The sequence below is a fragment of the Pelodiscus sinensis genome, chromosome 3 (genome assembly GCF_049634645.1).
Source record: "Pelodiscus sinensis isolate JC-2024 chromosome 3, ASM4963464v1, whole genome shotgun sequence".
Classification (NCBI taxonomy): Eukaryota; Metazoa; Chordata; order Testudines; family Trionychidae; genus Pelodiscus; species Pelodiscus sinensis.
In genome coordinates, this window is record NC_134713.1 from 166,326,659 (window position 1) to 166,348,911 (window position 22,253).

At 43.5% G+C, this 22,253-nt stretch overlaps 1 protein-coding gene across 3 annotated transcripts in view; it reads left to right on the plus strand.

The window, feature by feature from the left end:
- Window positions 1-22,253, plus strand: part of PREPL (prolyl endopeptidase like) — a 50,776-nt gene that overhangs the window by 20,648 nt on the left and 7,875 nt on the right. For all 3 annotated transcript variants that reach the window (XM_006125467.3, XM_006125466.4, XM_025185848.2), the window contains 5 exons: window positions 7,288-7,504; window positions 9,931-10,116; window positions 11,947-12,141; window positions 17,739-17,914; window positions 21,104-21,320. In XM_006125467.3, the coding sequence (XP_006125529.2) occupies window positions 7,288-7,504; window positions 9,931-10,116; window positions 11,947-12,141; window positions 17,739-17,914; window positions 21,104-21,320 (991 nt within the window). The remainder of the gene's footprint in view (window positions 1-7,287; window positions 7,505-9,930; window positions 10,117-11,946; window positions 12,142-17,738; window positions 17,915-21,103; window positions 21,321-22,253) is intronic.

The following is a 22,253-nucleotide window of genomic DNA, read 5'->3' on the forward strand; positions in this document are numbered from 1 at the left end:
CCACAAGGACAACCATCTCGAAGAACCTATGTTATTGCACAAGGTGAGTAACCTCCCTTTCCTATCTTGTAACGAGTTACCATTCCATGAAAGGACCTTCCCTTTTCTCCCATGACAGTATACTTTGCTTAACAGTCTTTGTGAGGGACCTTCTCAAAGGCCTTTTGAAAATCTAAGTACTTATATTAACTGGATCCCCCATATCCACGATTGTTGACCCTCTCAGAGTTTTAGTAGATTGTTGAGGCATGATTTCCGTTTATAGAAACCATATTGACTTTCCCCCAGCAAATTATGTTAATATATGTGTCTGACCTTATGGTAAGGGATGGAGTATTAGAATATAGTTATTCAGGCCTACCTGCAAAGGCCTTAAATTTTAAGAATGTCAGTGTATTCTTATCGCTTAGCTCTTTAGGGTGTATAAAAACAAAAAATCAATATCTCACTCTGCCTGCGTATGGGCCTTCTCTCACTGTGACAGTCTTAGGCCCTATTTGGCTTAGGCCTTATTCTTTGGTTAAGTAGCAGGGACAGCCATAAAGTGTTCAGTCACATCCTTGCATTAAAAACTAGTCCTACTGAAACAAGATAATATTAGGCTGTTAAGAAGGTGATTATAATGAGGTGAACTCATTGCTGCAGCATCTCCTTCTAGTAACACTGAGAATTAGCTCAGTTCATGGAGAGTACTGCCTTCTGGTTGGTATCTCGCCCATTATTGCTCTGCTCTACTGTCTCTATGTAGACCAGTGTCACTTCCTGGATTGCGGCATCCACTTTTGGACACTGCCCTCCAACAGTGTCCACCACTCCCTTCTCTCCCGCTGCTGGAAGTATCAGTAGCCCTCAATCCTTACATCTGCCACTGTGGCCAACTGCAATCCCAAAATCAGGTCTTTGTTGGCCACCCTACAGTGTGGTAAGGTACTGGGAAAGGGGGAAGACCTCTCACCTGCCCACTATTCTGGGTTCCAACCAAGGGACTCTCTGGTGGTACCCATCGCCTGGCCACCTATTCTCCCCTTGACTGCTCCCATGCCCTTGGTCACTTCCCCATGACCCTTGTACCTTCTTTGCCTTTGTGTCAAGATCCACAGCTTGGGAGGTATTAGATTGGAGCTTCTCTCTGTCTCCCCTAAGCCTGATGGCTGGGTCCTGACTGAGCTCCTGGGCTGGCTTTTTATGGTCCTAGCCTCTCCTCTTGTCAGGTGAGAGAGTGGGGTCAGGCTCAGCCCAAGAGGGCTCATGGAGGGGCTCTTCCCCCTCCAGGTCAGTGGGCAGCCATTCCACCTCACTACGCTCATCCACAGCCATAAGGATTCCACCCATGCCTCCTGCACCTACAAGTAGAAGCACTTCTCAGCATGGTGCACCTCGAAAGGGCAGGACCCAATATTAGTGCCCCTACCTTTTATCCTGGACTATCATCACTTCCGTTTAGCTCCATTAAAATACACTACTGGTCATTATGGCCTTTCACTGCAAAATTGAGGGCTGGTCTATTTTTACTCACCCTACAATTAAAAGGTTCCTCAATGGGCTGCATCTCCTGCATCCTGATATTACACAACCCATACCTTCTTGAGACCTCGGTCTGGCACTGAAAGCCCTGACCAGACCATCTTTTGAGCCTCTCTCCTCTAGTTCCTTTTCACACCTATCCATGAAGGTTGCATTGCTGTTTTTTTTCATTAGCTTGCCATGTGGGAGAAAGCGGCAGTCCTGGCCAACCTCCCTTTTACAATATTCCATTCCGATAAGGTTAACTTTCTCATGCACCCAAAATACTTACCTAAGTTTGCTTCCTTATTTCACATACATGGATCATTGAACTTACCTGTATTTTTCCAGCAACCATATGCGAATGCATTTGAGGCTTCCAAGCATACTTTTGATGTCTGGTCAGCCCTAGCATTCTGTTTGCAAAGAATTAGGCCCTTCAGCCAAACCCCTCACATCTTCCTCGCATTCGCTGACCAGATTAAAGGACAACCCATATTGAAACAGAGGCTGTCCAAATGGATCACCGACTGCATAAAACTGTTACACGCTTAAGGGCCTAAAGTTACTATTAGGTTTCATGGCTCATTCTACCAGGGCTGTATCCTTTTCCACTGTGTATCTATGCAACATGCCACTGATAGACATTTGTAAGGCAGCCACTTGGACATCAAAACTTACCTTTACTAAGCACTATGCACTTTTTTACGGGGTTGACACTTCAGTAAGCTCCGCAGTTCTATCATCGGCCTTCCGCAATATTCTGAAGCCACAGAAACCACAGGCTAAAACTGCTGTTAGAGCATCCACAGGGACCTTTCAAAGGAGAAATATAGGTTACTCATCTTGAGCAGTAATTGGAGTTCTTCGAAATATTGTCCCTGTGGATGCTCTGCGATCCACCCTCCTCCCTCTGTTTCAGACCTGGAGGGCTTTCGGGGTAGAGAAGGAACTGGAGGGCTCAGGCTGTGCGTGAGCAGTGCCTACTGGCAGTTCGTGCACTGATTGGCAATGTGTATGTGTGGCCTGCACAGGGAGTGCTTCAAAATCTCCAATCCAGGCGCTGGGATGGCACCAAGAGCAAGCATGAAGCATCAATGGGAACACGATCTCGAGGAATACCAGTTACTGCACAAGGTGAGGAACCTGTGCTTGTTTTGTCTATATGGCCCCCACTTTTTATTGTATTGTTAATCTGTATGGCCTCTGGTTCTTTAATTGTTTCTATCTGCTGTATAATTAATTTTGCTAGGTATAAATCAGTTAAGGTGGTGGGATATAATTGGTTCGAGATAGGGATGTAAGTGACTAGTTGACTATCCGATAAGCAAAAATTTTTCTTATAGTCAACTAGTCCCTCGACTAGTTGCTTCCCCCCCTTGCTGTGTAAGGGGAAGGAGCAGGAGCCCTTGCTGGGGGGAGCTGGCTTAACAGCCAGCACCATCTCCGTGGCGGGACAGGGGAGCAGCAGGGACCAGGTGTGAGCCAGAAATCAGCTGATTCCCAGATCATGCCCAGTCCCAGATGCTGCAACTCTGCTTTTTAAATGTATTAAGAGCCCGCTGGCTCTTAATACATTTAAAAGTCAGAAGCACAGTGAGGGGACCCAGCGTGAGCTGGGCCAACTGATTCCCGGCTTGCATTGGTTCCCTTCTTCCGTCCCTCTCCCCTCCACTGCACTTTAGCCTTTTAAATATATTAAGAGCCAGTGGGATCTTAATACATTTAAAAGGCAGAGCCTCAGCGGGGTTAGCTCCCGGGGCCAGGAACTAAGGCCATTGCAGCTCCCCCACTTATCGACTAGTCGATGGAAAATCCATCGACTAGTCGATTAATTAATTAACCTATATTTAACATCCCTAGTTAGAAAATCATGTTACTATATGTTAGGATTTGTTAGTAAAATTTTAGTAAAATGATTGATTACGATATTGCTATGTAGAACTCAAATTTTACTATATAAACTGAAGTCAAATAGGATATAGTAGGAAGGAAATTGGAATAATTATTTGCAGGCAATTAACCCCAATATACATTGCAGTATCTAGGTTTCGGCCTTCTGGTCATTTGCTCTCTCTCTGCGTAACAAGAACCAGAGGAGAGGGTGAAGGGAAAGGCCTCTAGCAGATCCTTTATCAGTAATGATTGCCTCAAATACTTGAACTATTTCATTGTCTCCAGTTCTTGTCTACTGACAATGATATGTGAGCTGATCATGTCATGTTTGTCTGTCATCAGCTTTTCTCTGCACTGATTTCCATACCGTATTTTGAGGCTATTTCATTGTCATTTCACAAGGTTGGCAAGTTCATCTTCGCTACCTGCCAGGCTATCAATGTCATCAGCAAACCAAAGATTTGAGATTATTTGCACCCCCTTCCCCCCCCATGCTGATTGTACATATGTGATCTTCTAGGACATCAGTCATGATGTGCTCTAAATAGATGTTGACAGAGAGGTCAAAAAGAAGAGAGTCTTGCCAGACTCCAACAGTGGTGCAAAACCATTCTCCTCTTTTGCCATTGAAGAGAACTGCACTGTTGGCTTAGGCATACAGTAGTTAGTGGTAAGCTTATGACCAACAGTGTACTATTTCATGGTTGTCCAGAGAGCTTCATTCCATATGCCTTCATAAAGTCAACAAAGATGTGCTAGCTGTCTTGCTGGTGTTGAACACAAAGGTTGAAAATCTGTTCTGTGGTACTTCTTCCAGCATGAAAACCAGCCTGTTCTTCAGCAGTGATGTTTTCTGCTTGTGGAGTCAGTCTGTTCAATATAACTTTGCTGGCATGGCTAAATAAGCTTATGGTCCAGTAATTTTAACACAGTTGCAAGTTGCCTTTCTCTGATGAAGTGATGGATTGATAACGTAAGAGTGAACAGAAATAGACTTTGTGGAGACTCAAGCATCAACACACAATCATCAGAGGTGGAGACAATTGGTTGATTGCTCATCAGTGATGGTGCCCCAATAATCAAGGGAGTGATGATAATGAACCTTTTCCTAGTCCACAGGGAATAAGGCCTTGCTCATCCTAGAGTTTACTCACCTGTTGCTCTCTGGCCCTGTTATATCATAGTAGTTGGTTAGTGAAGTTGTTGTGTTCCCAGTGATCATACTGTTTTCAACTTAATACCCTTTCAGTAATCTTTCTAGAAGCAGTGATTTAGGAAGAAAAACAGATCCTTGCTAAATTCACTTCAGAACTCGTTTTCCAGTTCTAGTGCATGATTTGGTCTCTCTGAGAAGCTTATCTTTATATATTACATTGTAAATGTGTGGGTAGTTTTATCTTACTGAATTAGATTCTCAGTAAAGAAGTAGTTTTAATGGGAGCATGACTGATGCTGTTCAACTGCAATGAAATAACTGAGATCCATTTTCCAACTGTGCTTTATTGATATAGTTGTATAAAACTATAAAGTAGGTGGCAGAATCAGGTGGAACAAGGTGCAATGACCAGACACTTCCCCACAGAGAAATTGTTGAAACAGTTCTGAAGGTCACAGTCATTACTGTAAATCAAACAGCAAGATCAGTGTAAAGATTCATGTTATAGTGCAGTACACAGCTGAACCATTTGCTTTGTGGAAGAATGAAGTGTTATTGTTATACATCAGCAAGATGTAGATGAACAGGTGAGCTCTTGAGATTTGAAGTGTAACATTTCTAAGAAGCTGAAGACCACTAATCCATAATGTTAAAAGAGGAAAATCAGGGCCTTACACCTTTGTGAAAGGAATGGCACACTTTACAGCCTGCTGTCCATAGAATCCAGGCTGACTGAATGCAGTGCTCCACTCTGGTAGGCATTGGGTAAGCAGAGGGCTTATGTTCTGAAAAGTCTAGATAGAGCTGAAACCACCACCACAAAGGCAGCAAGGAGATAAAGTGGAGCAGGACAGTGAGGACCTAGAGAGAGGCAAACAAGTAAAAGGAATTAATACTGGAATATTATCAAATAGTGTGGGGAAGATAACCACCATCACAGTAAAAATAAATAAATAAAGCACTGAAAATGTTCTTTAAAGTTTTTGTTAATTCCTATTTGTAGATTTTAAGGTCAAAGAAAGGATAACGATTATCCTATGCAGAGGTTCTCAAACTTCTTGCATAGTGACCCCCTTATGATAATGAAATTACTACACAGCCCAAGGAGCAGGGACAGAAGCCTGAGCCATGCTGCCTGGGGTGGGGGTCAAAGAGGCTTCAGCCTGTGGGAGGTGTGTAAATTGAGCCTTCCCACCCGGAGCTGAAGTTCTCGTGCTTCAGCTTCATCCCTGGATGGTGGTGCTAAGGCTTTGGCTTCAGCCTCAGGAACCATCAAGTTGAACACCAGCCCTGATGACTCCATTAAAATGGGGGTCCAACCCACCTTGAGGTCCTGACACACAGTTTGACAGCCACTTACCTAATGTGACTGCCTGCATAACACAGGCCTTAGATCCTCACCCAGTAACTTCTGCATCACGACATATCTTCTACTTGAGCTGTGTCATCTTAGAAAGACAAGCAGTCAGTGTGGAACTTTGAAGTGATGGAAGAATTCATCACATCCCTTGGTAACTTGTTCCAATGATTAATTATTTGTACTATTAACAATTTGAAGTTTGATTTTGGTCTGGTTTCAACTACCAACCATTGGCTCTCATTTTGCTTACAGCTGCTAGAATAAAGAGCCAGCTTTAGAAACACTGACCTAGAAGACTACTTTAGAAGTAGTACCATCTGGCCTTTGACAAAGTGCAATTCTGTGGCAGTGCTTTATGTTTTCAGTAGGTGCGTTTGGAATGGGAGAAAAGACTTTTGGTTTGACAACCTTAGTGTGATCCACATCAGGATTGACATTGGTAAACCTGGGAAGAGGGAAAAGGCATTGAGACATTCCAGGCTGTACTACTGCCTCTTCACGTGCTTGTGCAGCATTTTTCTTGAGTAACTGCAGTGATTTTTAATAATGTAAAATGAGTGTTAGGATAGAACGTTACATGTCTGCTTCCTCCCTGCCCTTCATGCTGCTGCAGAGGCAGCAAGGGGCAAGAGAGAACTTGTGTGTAACCATGAAGGTTAACGGATGAGTCCAGGCTCATCGATTAAGCATTTAATCATGTATCCTAACACATCTCTAGTTTGATATTATGCCTATTACCATAATCTGAAAGCATCATTGATACTGACGTGCACTACAGTAAAATTACTCCAAGACTCATTTTACATTTTTACAAACCACTAGAGTTACTCAAGAAGAATGCTGCGCAAGCAAGTGAAGAGGGGACAGTACAGCTTTTCCCACTTCCCAGGTTTACCAGTGTCAATCCTGATGTGGATCCCACTAAGGTTGTCACACCAAAAGTCTTCTTTCCCTTTCCAAACACACCCCAGTCTGAACCGACTGAAAACATTTAGCACCACCACAGAGTTGCACCATCTCAAAGACCAAATGTTGTTACTTCTAAAGTAGTTTTCTAGATCATCGTTTTTATTTGTTTGGGGATTTTTTCCCCTCTCAGTTTTTAGTTTTGTGTTTGGCTTCCAAGATTTTTCTTTCTACTTGTTCCTTTTGAAATGTATTTATTTTCTAACTTGCCCCTCATAGGTGTTTCCTTGGAGGAAGAAGACAGCACAACTGTCACTAGAGTCCGAAAGTCCTGAACTTTCTATTCCTTGCCCTAACAACTAGTTGTGCTTCATCTTAACATAGATGGAATTGCTTCTTTCTGACAGAACTGAGACTTTTTGAAATAAGAACTCTGTGAGCTTAACTTCATTATTTTTTCTTGCAGGTTTTTTGTGGATATAAATTGCACAAAAGACAGACGTTTTCTCACTATCAACAGTAACAGCAAGACTAGCTCTGAAGTTTGGTTGGTTGACTGTAGCCATCCTTTTAATTCACCTATTCTTGTACAACAGCGAACTAAAGGGGTCATTTATCATGTTGAGCACAGATGTGATGAATTATACATTCTTACTACTTATGGAGAGCCTGCAGAATACAAGGTAGTCTTCTGACAAACTAATAAAGCATTGTATTCATTCAGATGCCTGCTATAAATTACATGAAAGTAGACTTCAATTTGTTTATAAGGGGAGTTGATTTTATTTATGACAGTTTAGTTGCGAATTTTTTAAAAAAAACTAGACATGTAGTGGATGGCATGGCTCTAAGGGCATGCCTCTAAAGGCTAACAATAATATATAGAATCTTTTACCTTTAGGAATGCTAGTTTGACTCTGTTTCATCTGGTGATTCCTGAAAAAGATTATTCTGTTGGTTGTTTAGCCTATATTAAAATCTATTGGTGGTTTCAGTCCAATTTCTAGCTGACCAGTGTTTTTATTGGAAAAATACCACCCACAGGTTAGTGATAAAGCATATTGGCTGAGCAGTGTGAGGAAGTTTGTACTGCCATTGCCCATGCTGTTATTAGAAAAAAAAAGACTTTGTCTGCAGGGCATCAGTCTATTACATTTCATCAGCACTAAACTTACTTCTACAAATGTACATTTTTACAATACACACTAGACATTTGTAACCATCCAATTCTGTTCCCAGTTCTTGGTGCATACCTTGCCCTCTTGGACACCATTTCACCTCTTTATTGACTTCCTGCTGAGATGCTTAGAATCTCATAGAGAATATTGCAAGTTTTATTTTAAAAGAAACATTGTGCTGCTCATTTTCTCAATTTTTTATAGGATTTAGTACATAAACAGGAAGTCTTGTCCTTTGTTGAACTAGACATCTAATTTTTTGCCAACATTCTGCCTGGCTGATTTATACCACTCTTCATTTTGAATATGCAAGTCAAATAAACTGAATAAGCATATCCAATATTCACACATCTATTTTGAGGGTACTTCACCTTCCTTAAAGCAGTGGTTTTCAAATTTTTTTCTCATGACCCAGTTGAGGAAAATCGTTGATGCATGCAACCCAACAGAATCTGACTAGAGTGTGGGCTCTGGGGTGAAGCTGAGGATGAGAGCTTTGGGGCTGTGACTTTGGGGAATCAGGACTGGAGCAGGAGGAGCTTACCGTCAGCAGTACAGCGGGGTGCTAGTACAGGCTTCCTGCCTCTCCTGGCACTACAGACCATGCTGTGCTCCAGAAGCAGCTAGAGCAGGTTCCCAGCCCGTGGGAGTGCAGAGCTAGTGCGTGGAGCAGGGGCAGTGCACGGACCCTATGTGCTCTCTCTCCCCTCCTCCCTCCAACCTAGGAGCCAGGCCTGCCGTGCAGTCTGTAGTGCCTGCCTTAGCACTATCACTGGTGACCTGATCACTTTGCAGCAGTGAGACTTGGTGTCACGATCCAGTACTGGATCGTAACCCACAGATTGAAAACTACTGTTCTAAAGGATAGGTTACCAGCCATTACTAAAGGCATAGATCAGGGGTAGCCAACCCATTCTGGGCAAAGAGCCAAGATAGCAGTGGATCCAGCGAGAAGAGGCAGGGCAAAGTTATCAAGCAAAAAAAGAAAAAAAGGACTGCCCTTTTAAAAGGAGCTTCCAGTTGCATTTGGTCAAGCCAAAAAAAAAAAAAGGCCCCTTTAAGAAAATGCATTTAAACGCGTTTTGAGGCTTTTTGGCCACAGCAGGCTCCCAATGCCATCTATAATGCTACATCTTTCATACCATGCCAGCCAGCTCTCCTGCCCAGGTCAGCACGGGGAGCCAGAGGACAGGGCCGTTTCTGGGGGCACAGGGACAGGTTATGAGCCACTGGGGGAGAAGGGGACGGGCTTCGTGAGATGCAGCCGGGGGGCGGGAGGGGGAAGGGAAGAGCCGCATGCAAGCCTCAGGTTGGCCACAGCTGGCAGAGATAATTAGATACCAGTGTTTATACTGTTGCCTTATTGGCCCAAGCAGTTAGCCAGTTTTCATAACTTTGCTAGGTTGTTTTGCCTAGTAGAAAAACTATTAAACTGTTACACAAACCAGATATTTTTGTGCAATTCTGTTTACAAAAAAGCATATAGCATCCCTAAATACAGTAAAAACAAATAAGAACAGGCAGTTTCATAGCTTTCAATGTCGTTCCAGTGAATTCTGTGGTCTAAAAAGCTCCTCATTGCTCCCTCTTAGAGCCATACTCACTGCTGCTTCTGGTCTCACACTTGCACAGCAAGCAATTGGACAATCCTAACTCCGTCTGAGCTTTACCTTCATTTCTAGGGAAATCCCTTAATTCACGCATTTTACCTACTTGGGGTAGTGACTTCCTTTTGTCTCCACTACAGTAGGGGGAATTTAATTTAATTTAGCCTGAAAGAAGGGTGATTACCAAGCCCATGACTTTTAATCAGTTCTGCTATTGATGGCAGACATGAACAGCTTCCATTATGACAATTTCCAAGTATGTATGTACTATTTTTGTAACTCCTATCATTTCATTCATGGTGGGTTTTTTTTTTCATTTTGTAGTTGATGAAGACTCCAGTTGGTTCCTATGGTATGGAGAACTGGCAGTTGGTTTACACACTGAAAGAAAAGACTAAGCTAATAGACTTAGAGATGTTCAGAGATCACTGTGTGATGTTTTTGAAACACTACGGTCATCTTTATTTAAATGTGATTTCTCTTGTTTCTCATTCAGTTCAGTCTATTAAGGTATATTTTACATTTTATTTTTACAATAATTGGTTTAATTCATGAAGACAGTCACTTTTGGCTTTTAATATAAATGTAAAATTCTATAGTACAGGCAGTCCCCGGGTTACGTACAAGATAGGGACTGTAGGTTTGTTCTTAAGTTGAATTTGTATGTAAGTCGGAACTGGTACATATTGTAGGGGAAACTCTAGCCAAACATTTCTCCAGAGCTCAGTTTTATTCTCCCACACCTCACTTCCCTCAGTCCTTTATTCTCAAGCTGAGGTGTCTGCTGAGAAAAGCCGCTCCACGTCTCCCTGGTCTGCTGGGGGGAAGCAGCTAGTGCGGGGTTGCCTCACCCCGTTTGTAAGTAGGGATCCGATGTAAGTCGGATCCATGTAACCCGGGGACTGCCTGTACTACAATAGTGACTCCGTGTGTTTTACTGTTGACTTATCTCTTATTGTAGTCAGGCCTATTTCGAAGCTCCTTACTCAGGTTAAGAAATCATCTGATTGACTTTACTGGACCTACTGGTAGTGTAAAGTACAGTGTGAGTTAGGGTATACTAATATAGTCCCTGGAGAGGAGCAAGATAATAGTAAAAGTCAAATTAAATGGAAAAGGGATTCAAAAGACCAATGTGTAATGGTGACCTGCCCTAATAGTATTTTAGAAGAATTATATTTGTTGCAATATGATTGATACAAATAAATATTTCTTCCTTGTCCTGGTTATTAGATGACAAATTTTTGTTGTTAGAAATTAAAAGGAAAAAGATTGATCTCATAAAAATAATTTAATTTCTATAAACAATTTAACTAAATGCTTTTAGAATTGTTTCTTTGTAGTTATTTAAAAATACAAATCTCCTGAAGAAGCTTTGTTGCAGTCGTTACTAATGTTATATTCCACAAACCTCCTTCCTAATGGTGTTCCCATAGGTAAATATAGTACACTTCCAGCATAGTTGCTGGGACTGTTGCTTTTCTAAATTATCTTGTTCAGTTGAATCAATTGTTCATAGAAGGGACTGCAATTTCTCTGTAAAACTTTGACTTTTAAAGTGGCACAATTTCTGAAGCCTCTATCAACCTGCTAACCAGAACTCCTTAAAGAAAGTAAGCGGTGGTCTAGCAGAGGGCTTGACATAGGAACCTGCTGCTTCCAAAGAATGAATCTTGATTCCTTTCACTTTTAGTGGAGTTAAAATCTTAAACATAATAGCAGTGAGTTTCTGAGTGTAGATGTGCCAAGAAAAGGTTTTGTTCTTCACAGTAGCTAGCACTGCGAACGAAGTTAGAGGCAGGGATTTTAAGTGGCTGAGCACTACTGAGCCAACTTGCGGCACAGAGTAATAACTGACATTGACTTGGCTGTATTACAAGTTGAACAAGAAGTGGTAGATCAGAAAGGAAATGAGATAAGGAAAATTGTTAAAAATATAGTAGCACACAAAGTAATCCCGAAAGAGAGACTATTTTAGCAAGATTTAAAAAAATATAATTAATACAGTATTCTCATTTTAAATAGTCCTTTGAATATAGCTGTTTTTATTTTGTGCTCTCTATGGAAAACCTTAGAATTAGGTTTATGTTCCATGTAAAATCATGGTTGAACTTCATTAGGTGGCTGTAGAAAAATATTAGCTAAACTCTTACACTTGTTGACACTCTTTCGTTACATACTTTAATTTATAAGAAATGGAGCTTGTGTTAAATACAAACTGAGATCAATAAGGATTATGTCCAAATCTTTTCATTTGAGAGGAGACAATGGATGATTATAGAAGCAGTAAAAGGTTTCACTTTAAGTTTTTGGCATTATTAACAATTTTCATTTTCTCAGTTACCTGCATGGGCCTGTGCATTTGAGTCAGAACCCCATCCCGACTACAATGCCAGCACTTGCTATTTTCAGCTCACCTCTCCTGTACAACCCCCTAAACGTTTTGCATATTTATTGGTGGAAAATCATCTCACTGAGGAGGAGGCACCAATTACAATTACTTGCCGCACTGTACGGTTAGAAGCTAAAAGCAAGGTAAGATTTTCAGTTGCTTCCTCTCCCATACTGGAGAAACTGTCTCTGGGTATGTCTACACTGCAAAATTTAAGTTGAATTTATTCAAGTCGATCCTTTAGCACCCAAGTGTACAAAGTCAAAGGTGCATGTCCTCCCTGGGCACATGCAATCAATGGAGTGCATCCCCAGTAGCATGGCTACCTTTGATTTTGACGGTGATGTACTGTGAGTAGCCATCCCACAGGTCCTGCCATCCTTTTGCATTATGGGTTAAGCTCCCAGAACCTGATCGAACAAAAATATTGCAGCAAGTGGTTATGGGTATATGTTGTCATCTTCCCTTAATGCACTTATTTCCTCTCCCTCCCTCTTGCACCCTCTCTCCCCCGCCAAAAGCAACAGCAAACAATATTTGTGTGCGCCTTTTTCTCTTGTTATCCATGCAGACGCCATAGCATGGCAAGCATGGATCCCACTCAGCTGCAAACTGGTGTGGTAAGCATTGCAAACACCTCACACATTATACTGTGGTTTCTCTAGAGCCTAGCTAGAGCTGCCAGAGTGAGGAAGGATTTGAGGAGGTCGTGAACATAGACGTGCAGGAACACACTGAGTGGAGCAGATGGCATATTCTGACAGCAGTCAATCCTGTTGACACAGTGGACACTGATTCTGGTCCCATGAGACAAGCACAGAGTAAAGGGACCACATAGTAGTGCAGCTGTGGGCCAATGAGCAGTAGCTGCAAAACTTTCACATGCATAAGGCCACTTTCATGAAACTTTATGAATTGCTTTCCTCCATCCTGAAGTAAGGGTGTTAAGGACTAACTGACCCTAGGCTCCGCTTAGCATTTCAAAATGGCAGTGCTGCATGGAGCACAAATGCGCCGCATGAGCCCAGTGAAGCATGGAGCATCAAGTCGACTAGTCGATTCCCCTCCCCCCCGCTGCCTCTAAGAGGAGTTACTTTAAAGTGGCAGCACTGCACAGTTGATCCTGGCTCAGCTGTGTGGCGCTGCCCCTTTGAAATGCTGCAGCGGCGTTTCAAATGAGCAGCACCACATGGAGCCCAAGATCAGCTCCATGCAACACTGCTTTGAAACACTGAGTTGGCGTTTCAAAGGGGCAGTGCGCTGCACAGCTGAGCCCAGGACTCTGATTCCCCCACTGACCCCAGGCTCCATGTGGGTGCTTTGAAATGCACAAGAGCCGCCGCTGGCATGCCTGTATGCAGCCTGGAGTCAGTGGGACTTCCTGCTGGCCCCAGGCTGCACGCAGAGTTCCGCATTCCTCCTTTGAAATATACAAGAGCTCCCTCGGGGGCTCTTGCACATTTTAAAGGAGGAATACGGAAGTGCCTATCCAGTAGCCGGGTAGTCGATGGAAATTCCATCAACTACTCAACTAGTAAATTACTCAGTATTTGACATCCCTACTCTGAAGTGCATCCATACCAAAATGAGACCTCCTCTGACAATAGCCAGTGGCAATTGCGTGTGGCAGTAGCCCTTTGGAAGCTTGCAACATCAAACTGCTACCAGTCAGTTGAGAATCAATAGAGAGTGGGTAGATCTATATGCTCTCATCTCTTCCTATTCAGTGCATATGACCTGTAACATCGTTCTCCTCCATGCAGTCTGTCCACACCAAAACAGCACAATTGAATGCATTTGGCTCATTAAACACTTCATACTGTGTACATTTTTTTCATTACCTTATCTGTGATAGCCGAAGTGCCGGAGAATCTGGGAGAGTGGGTAACAGTCAGGCCCACTGACAAGAAGGAAGAGGGGGGCAAAGAGGGAAGTTGACCCAGGGCTCAGCGATTCTAAAGGACTCTGCTTCTGCTGCTGATACTGCAATCATAAGGACAGTGGCAGATAGTGCCCTGAGCTCTTTAAATCACCACTGGAGCACCGTACTGGGGGGACTGGAGGGTGGGCTCCGAGCAGCACAGCTCCACGTCTTCCGGAATTCCAGAGCCAGGTCCCCCACCCAATCTTGTCCAACGGCCCAGCACAGCTGTTGGTGCTCCCGCAGTCACTATTGTAGCTCCATTGTGGAAAAAAAATCAAGCATAGAATTTAGAGAAGATACATTGTAAAACAGAAAGTTAATTTCTACAATGAAGGAAGCACTGTTGCACAAAAGGCATGTTTTATGTACAAGTTCAAAGTTATCGTTTTAAGCACCTGCTAAGGAGGTAGAATACACACACCATGGGGCAGTTGGACTCTGTTTGATGGCAAGCAAGAGGTTGGGGTTCTTGCTCTTTTGCTTCAGCTTTTAAAAACTTGTATGGCAAAGTGTTGTAAAGTACACCCCTCATAGTTATCTAGGTGTCTGCATTTGCAGAGGGGCCTTCCAAGGGCTGGGTGACTGAGCAGGTTTGTAGGGGCTCATGTGGCCAGAATGTGTTTGCCACCACGTCTCCCTTATCCTTGTTCTCCTGTAAAGCCTTTTGCAAAGACGGCAGCAAACCTTGGGTCATGATTTGTTGGAGATGAGCAAAACAGAGGTGGATTGCCTCAGTGCTATCAGTTACAGAGCTTCCCCTATTTCATCCAGGTTACCATGCATGATATCAGTCTGCTCTGAATAACAGAGTATATAAGGGAGCGGATGCTGACTGAATGAGGTCAGAAACCTAGACCTTACGCCCGTGGTCACCAACCCGTCGATCGCGATCGTCTGGTTGATTGCGAGGCCTCGACCAGTCGATCGCGAGGCGTTCAGGTAACCCAACCCCCATTTTCCCATCACCACCGAGAAGCCCTGCTACCTACCTCTAGTGTAGTGCCGGCTTCCCGCAGGGTGGACGGAAGTCCTCTCTGAAGCCTGCGTCACTTCCGGGGGTTCCGGAAGTGCACAGGCTGCTCCCCCTCCCACAGCTCTGTTGCGTGCTGGGAGAGGGGGCGTTGGCCCTAGAGGAGAAGTGCGGAGGCTTCCCTGTGCCGCCGGCGCCGGGGGGGTGAGTTGGGCACAGAGGTTTCCCTATGCTGCGGGAGCGGGAGTCAGCCCCGGGGTTTAGCTGCGCTGCAGGAGGAGAGGGAGTTGGCCGGGCCACGCTGTGGGAGGGGGGTTTGACCCCGGGACAGGCACCCATGGGGGTTGGCCATGCTGCAGGACGGGGTTGGCTGCGCTGCGCCACGGGAGGGGGATTTGGCCCGGGGGCAGGTGCCCGCGGGGTTGGCCGCACTGCGGGAAGGGAGGGGGCCGCGCCACGGAAGGGGGGTTTGGCCCCGCCACGGGAGGGGTGGGGGTTGCCCCTGGTGCAGGCGCCCACGGGGGTTTGGCCCCGCCGTGGAATGGGGGGGGGGCTTAGCCCCGGGGCAGGCACGCTTGGGGTTTCCCTGTGCCACAGGGGGCCCAGAGGAGGCATGTGCTGGCTTCCCGCGGGGGGGGGGGGGGGAGGAGGGGAGAGAGAATCCTGGGAGGAGGCAGATGCAGATGACTCTGCTGCCACTGGTACCCTGTCCCCATTCCCCAAACTCTGTCCCCATTCCCCTGTCCCCAGCCACAGAACTCTGTCCCCATTCCCGTCCCCACTCCCCAAACTCTGTCCCCACTGGCACCCTGTCCCCTGCTGCAGAACTGTCCTCTGCCTTCCCAGCACCCTGTTCCCTCTCTCCTGCCCCCAGCTGCAGAACTCTATCCCCACAAAATGTATAATTATAAATGCTTCATTTTAGATTTAAATATCATGAATAAAAAACTGACCATTTATTTCATAACTATAAACACGTGATTTTAATTTTATATATTGCATAATTTAAAAATAAAGTGTTTATCAGAGTGTGTAAGTAAGGGCTGGGGATAGCAAGTGATGGACAGGAGGAGAATAAAGAGGGCGGGGCTTCAAGGAAGGGGCGGGGCGGTAGATCTTTGCCTGTTCTGAGATTTAAAAAGTGATCTTCGGTGTAAAAAGGTTGGAGACCACTGCCTTACGCTATAATGCTTTGTGCTGCCAATATGCTAGATCACTTACTGGTAGTTTGGTGTGGAAAGGTGTCCTACTGTGGAGTAAGGCAATCCTTGCTAGAAACTTTTGAGAAGGATTAAAGAGTGCCTCTGAGAGCTTTGTAGAGATATGCAAGGAGGATTCCCACTCCATCTCCAAACACGTTAACACACTTTTCTTTGGAGTCCCTGCTGTCTAGGCAGAATGGTCACCACTGTACCGCTCAGGGCAGATCACACTGATAAAACTCAATTACATTTACCCACAGTAGCATGATTACAAATGTGAACTCACCAAAAGTGCCCTTCTCACCTTCATGATATGGCAGCAAGAAGTTTTAAGAGGGGATTGGCCCCAGAGTTAAAGAAAGGTCCTGACTGTTGATGAGATTGGATCTTCTGCTTGCCTGCTGAGCATTCTCATCGTCATCTACAATTTCATTACCGTAGGGCCCCGGGAACCTCACAGGGTTTTTTCCACCGTGCCCTATGTGATTTTGGCATAGACATCAGAGTTTCTTCTGTTGTTTCAGAGCTCTGCCTGTACAGATGCCTCTCCCCATACAGCAATCAGCTCCTGGATCTCCTGCATGCTCCAAGCTGGAGCTTGTTTGTAATCCTGGGCATTCATGGTCAGTCAGGTGTGCTGCTGGTTTCCCCCATGTTAGCCAAACAGAAAACGAAATTCTTAAATTCCCAAGGCTTTTCTTGTGCACCTGTAAAAGCAGCAGAATTGAAATGCTGGCCAGAGTGGTCACATTGGGGCACTGTGGAAAACTTTCCAGATTCCAAGAACATCGACTTGAACAGCACTCTGTCTGCACTCTCCCAAAGTCGACCATGCAAGGTTGAATTTAGTGCTACTCCTCTCATTAAGGAGTACAGAAATAGACTTTAACTGCCCTTAAAGTCAGTGGATCACGCTGGATGGTGTAGACCCATTGGTTATAAAATCGGCCAACTTTGACCTTATCTCCTCGTGAAGAGCAAGCCTCTGGAAGGGAATAAGAATTAAATGTCAAAGAACTACTGCCATATTTACTAGAACAGTCAGTGTTTTCTACTGTGCTACAGGAAAAAGATCAGGAAAAACGCAGAATTAATGGGGGGGTTTTCCAGATTTTGTGTATCTTGGAGCTGGTATGCTATAGTTAAGTGGATGTAGCTGAACATGACATCATGTATTATGTCTTTTATGACCTTGCTAGTTGGTCTATTATGTTCTGGATGACAAAGACAAAAATACCAAAATGATGTACAGTGTACATCAGTTAAGAAGGGAAAAAATTTAACCATCTTCTGACTAAAGTAGTTGAGATGTTAAGTTAATAACAAGTTTGCTGCTACAGTAAGTGCTAAACTATTCAGTTCATAATACATATTAATGGTGTTACAGGGGGCGGGAAGAGCTGGGTACTTTGATGCTTTAAACACACCTCAGGTGTTGCACTTAAATTTTTATACTCTGCATCAATAAACGAGCCCAGCAGAGGTTCAGTTTCTTACTTTATTTTTCAAGAGTGCTTTGTACAGTCTAAGTGGGGAAAAAATTACTGTAATCAAAAAAACACATTTAAAATAAATAATTGAAGTTTTCATTGTCATTGTGAACTCTGAAACATCCTTTAATGTAAAATACTCCTTCATTTCCAGGATGAAATTTTGGTGCCAATTACAGTTTTTTATAATACAAATTCTAAGGAGCTACACAGGAAACCACTTCTGGTTCATGTATATGGAGCTTATGGCATAGATTTGAACATGAGCTTTAAAACGGAGAAGCTGATGCTAATTGAAGATGATTGGATATTAGCATATTGCCATGTAAGGTAAGATTCAGTTATATAATGTAATAAAGATTTTTATTTGTAGGGCACTTGGTCAATATTTTAGAAACTCATCTGGACAGCTATGAAAAGTCTTTTCATTTTGCTGTCATGTACTGTAGCCATTCCTATACAATCACATTTCTATCTCTCCACAAAATTATTGGTGTCCTTTTTGGTAATTACTTAATTCTAATTACAGCTTAAGTGCCCTAAAACAAATTTGGTTACATTCACGAGATCTATGCACAATGCTTAGGTGTTTCTTCAGGATGTTTGTGTTTGATTTTTCAGCCAACTCTTTACAGCAGTGTTTCTGAAAGTGTTCCACGGAATCACTTTGAGAAACACATTAACTGACCACCCCAGTTTGTTTATTTACTGGTGCCCTGGGCACAGAGCCTCGCAGCTCCCATTGGCTCCGTTTCACTCTTTGCAGACAAGGGGAGCTGTGGGAAGCAGTGGCCCGGCCCACGCTGCTTCCCGTGGCTCCCGTTGGCTGCAAAGGACGAAACGGAGCCAGTGGGAGCTGCGAGGCTCCATGGCCACAGTGCCAGTAAATAAACAAACCGTAGCGGCCAGTTAATGTGTTTCTCAAAGTGATTCCGTGGAACATTTTCAGAAACACTGATTTACAGTATCTCAGGCTTCTCTAATACACATAATTTTCTGTAGAAGTCACGTCTTATTCTTGCTCAAAAAGCATAATTTTTGCTATTATGTTCATGTTGTAAGGATATACCACCACCCTCTTTTTTACCACAAATGACTCTTTCCACTTTTCATCTGGTTCTAAAAAATTCATGCATCTGTTCAGATACACAGATCCTCCATTATTTCTCAGTTATGTTCTTTAAAAGGAAAAAATGTTGCTTAAGTGAGATGAAATTCTATTTATTGTTTGTGAGACCTGTTTAATTAAAAGTCAGCTTCTGAATCCACAATTACATGTATATTTTGCTATTGCTTAATGGAAAATATTATTTTTCTCTTAGCATCCTAGCATATGTTTTCCCATTTTACTTGGTTCATAATGATAATATTATAGATAAAAAATTCTGACAATTTAACTAATTGAGATTTTGTTTTAAATTAAAAGGATGGTGTTATATAATTTAGATCCATATTACTGGTTTGTGAAAAATATTTCTGTGACATTACATACGTAGAATCATAGGATTGGAAGAGACCTCAGGAGGTCATCGAGTCCAAACCCCTGCCCAAACCAGGACCAACCCCAACTAAATCATCCCAACCAGGACTTTGTCAAGCCAGGACTTAAAAACCTCTAGGAATGAAGATTCCACCACCTCCCTAGGTAACCCATTCCAGTGCTTCACCACCCTCCTAATAAAAGTTTTTCTTAATATCCAACCTAGACCTCCACTGCAACTTGAGACCATTGTTCCTCATAGATGAAAGGACTAGCAGATTTACCCAGTGTTCCTCATAGCCATAAATCGATTAAGGTGGTTTTTTTTTAAATAAAAGGAAAATGTACATACTTCATAAAAATTATTTTTGAAAAATAAAGTTAATTTTTATTTCAGTATTCTTAAAGGCATTGTTAAAATTTTTCATTAAATTTTATTTAGCAATTTTTTTAAAATAGGAATTCCATCAAGAATGTTTTTTCTTCAGCCCTATGAACTCTTTCATTTACTGTGTTTTAACAAAAAAGGAATATAGTCAATTTGGTTTCCAATAACATTGTCTTCTAGTTTTAAAACCATAAGCATTGATTTAGCTATGCCAAAACAGAGCACTACTCCAACTTTATCCATTTAATCTCTTTTCTGCAAGGTTTATTGAGAAGCACTCCTGTTCCAGCTTCATCCTATTTTTCTGGCTCACCTTAATTCAGTCTCTTTCAACATTTGTTCAGTTTCATCAGTTTGTATATTAAACAGTACTTGATTTGGTGATTGTCTCTTTTCTGTTTGGTTTTATGAGATGCAGTCTCATTCCAGGTACATCTCCTTTTCCTGGAACAACCAAACCCTTACGTTGCCTTAAGTTATAAGAGGAAACTGTATCCTGAATTTGGTGCCTAGCTCTTATTGTTTAGGAGGAGTTCTTGAACAAAGAGACACTCTCTAAAATATATGGTAGATTTAAAAAAAAAAAAAGAATTGAACTTTCCTTGAAGTGTTTATATTCTACACATTATAGCACTGTGCAAATGTATAAGAGCCAGAAAGTGAAACTGACTAGCCTAGTGTAATAACTCAAATGGAATGAAAGGCAAAACCTCAAAGAATGTAATGGGTCAAAAAGTAACTCACTAATAAACACTGAAAAATTAAATAACAGAGAAATATGTATAAATAATTTTAAAGTGATATCTACTTTATTAATTTAAAATAATGACCTACTGTGCCAACAGCTTATTCAAACCTTCCCTTATAGTCCTTCTGTGATGACCTTATGGAATATTCATTCTAAGAAGATGGTGGCCTGTACAGTTCCAGAGACAGGGCACACATGTTTATGTAGAATAGCGATAGAAATGTAGCTGTGTTAGTCTGGTGTAGCTGAAACAAAAAACAGGATGATGTAGCACTTTAAAGACTAACATGATGGTTTATTAGGTGATGAGCTTTCGTGGGCCAGACCCACTTCCTCAGATCAAATACTGGAAGAAAATTGTCACAACCATGTATACCAAAGGATACAATTAAAAAAATGAACACATATGAAAAGGACAAATAAAATTTCAGAACAGAAGGGGGATGAGGGGGGAGGTATTAGCTCTCAGACATTTACCTCCCCTCCCCCTTCTGTTCTGAAATTTGATTTGTCCTTTTCATATGTGTTCATTTTTTTTAATTGTATCCTTTGGTATATATGGTTGTGACAATTTTCTACCACTATTTGATCTGAGGAAGTGGGTCTGGCCCACGAAAGCTCATCACCTAATAAACCATCTTGTTAGTCTTTAAAGTGCTACATAGTCCTGTTTTTTGTTTCACATGTTAATGTGTGTGTGTAAATTTTACCAAAATCCATGGACTTTTTCCCCCCGATATTTCTACCATAAAGATGTGATTAGATGTTTGCATGTAGCTAGATAGAAAGGAAGGGAGGGTTAGTTGAGGATAGTAAAACACTATTACAGATGGTGTTGATGATATCTTAATATTTGAAACATAAGCTGTGTGACATTTGTAACGTGAATTGTTTTAATTTCAGGGGTGGAGGAGAGTTGGGCCTGAGTTGGCATAAAGATGGATGTATGCATAATAAGCGCAATGGCCTTCATGATCTTAAGGCTTGTATAATGCTTTTGCATGAACTAGGATTTTCTCAGCCAAAGTATACAGCACTAACAGGTACCAGTGCAGGAGGAATTCTTGCAGGAGCTCTCTGTAATGCTAATCCAGACCTCATCAGAGCCATGGTTTTACAGGTGATGTTACTTATATTTCTAATGGAATAGGAGGTTAAACTACGTTGTTTATTTTATCATTTCTAAATTGAGAATTAGTCAGCAACTTCATACAGGCAGTCCCCAAGTTACGCGGATCCGACTTATGTCGGATCCGCAGTCACAAACGGGGATTTTCTCGCCCCGGAGAACTGGAGCGGCGGGACGCCTGGTCCCACCGCCCGCCTCCTCCGGGGCGAAAAAAGCTGCTCCCCGTCTCCTTGGTCTGCTGGGGGAGCCAGCAGACCAGGGAGATGGGGAGCAAAGCGGCGGAGGACCCGGGGCCGGACCCACAGCCGCTTCCAGATCAGCTGGAAGCGCCGCGGGTCCGGCCGGATCCTCTACGGCTTTGCTCAGCGTCTCCCTGGTCTGCTGGCTCCCCCAGCAGACCAAGGAGACGGGGAGCAGCTTTTTTCGCCCCGGAGGAGGCGGGCGGTGGGACCAGGCGTCCCGCCGCTCCAGTTCTCCGGGGCGAGAAAATCCCCGTTCGTGACTGCGGATCCGACATACAATACAGATCAGCTGGAAGCGCCGCGGGTCCGGCCGGGTCCTCCACGGCTTTGCTCAGCGTCTCCCTGGTCTGCTGGGGGGGGACGCAGCTAGTGCCCCCCCCAGAAGACCAGGGAGACGTGGAGCAAAGCCCGGGGCCTGTGGTAGAGCAGGTGGGGCGCTGCCGGTTGGTCCCGCAGCACCGCTCCTTGGCGCTACTGGACCAACCCGGCAGCACCCCAGCTGCTCTGCCCCAGGAGTCCTGATTCAGCCGCTGGTGATCAGTTTCAGCAGCGGCTGAATCAGGACACCTGGGGCAGAGCAGCTGGGGTGCTGCTGGGTTGGTCCAGTAGCGCCGAGGAGCAGCCGCGCTACTGGACCAACCCAGCAGCACCCGAGCTGCTCTGCCCCAGGCATCCCCAAGTT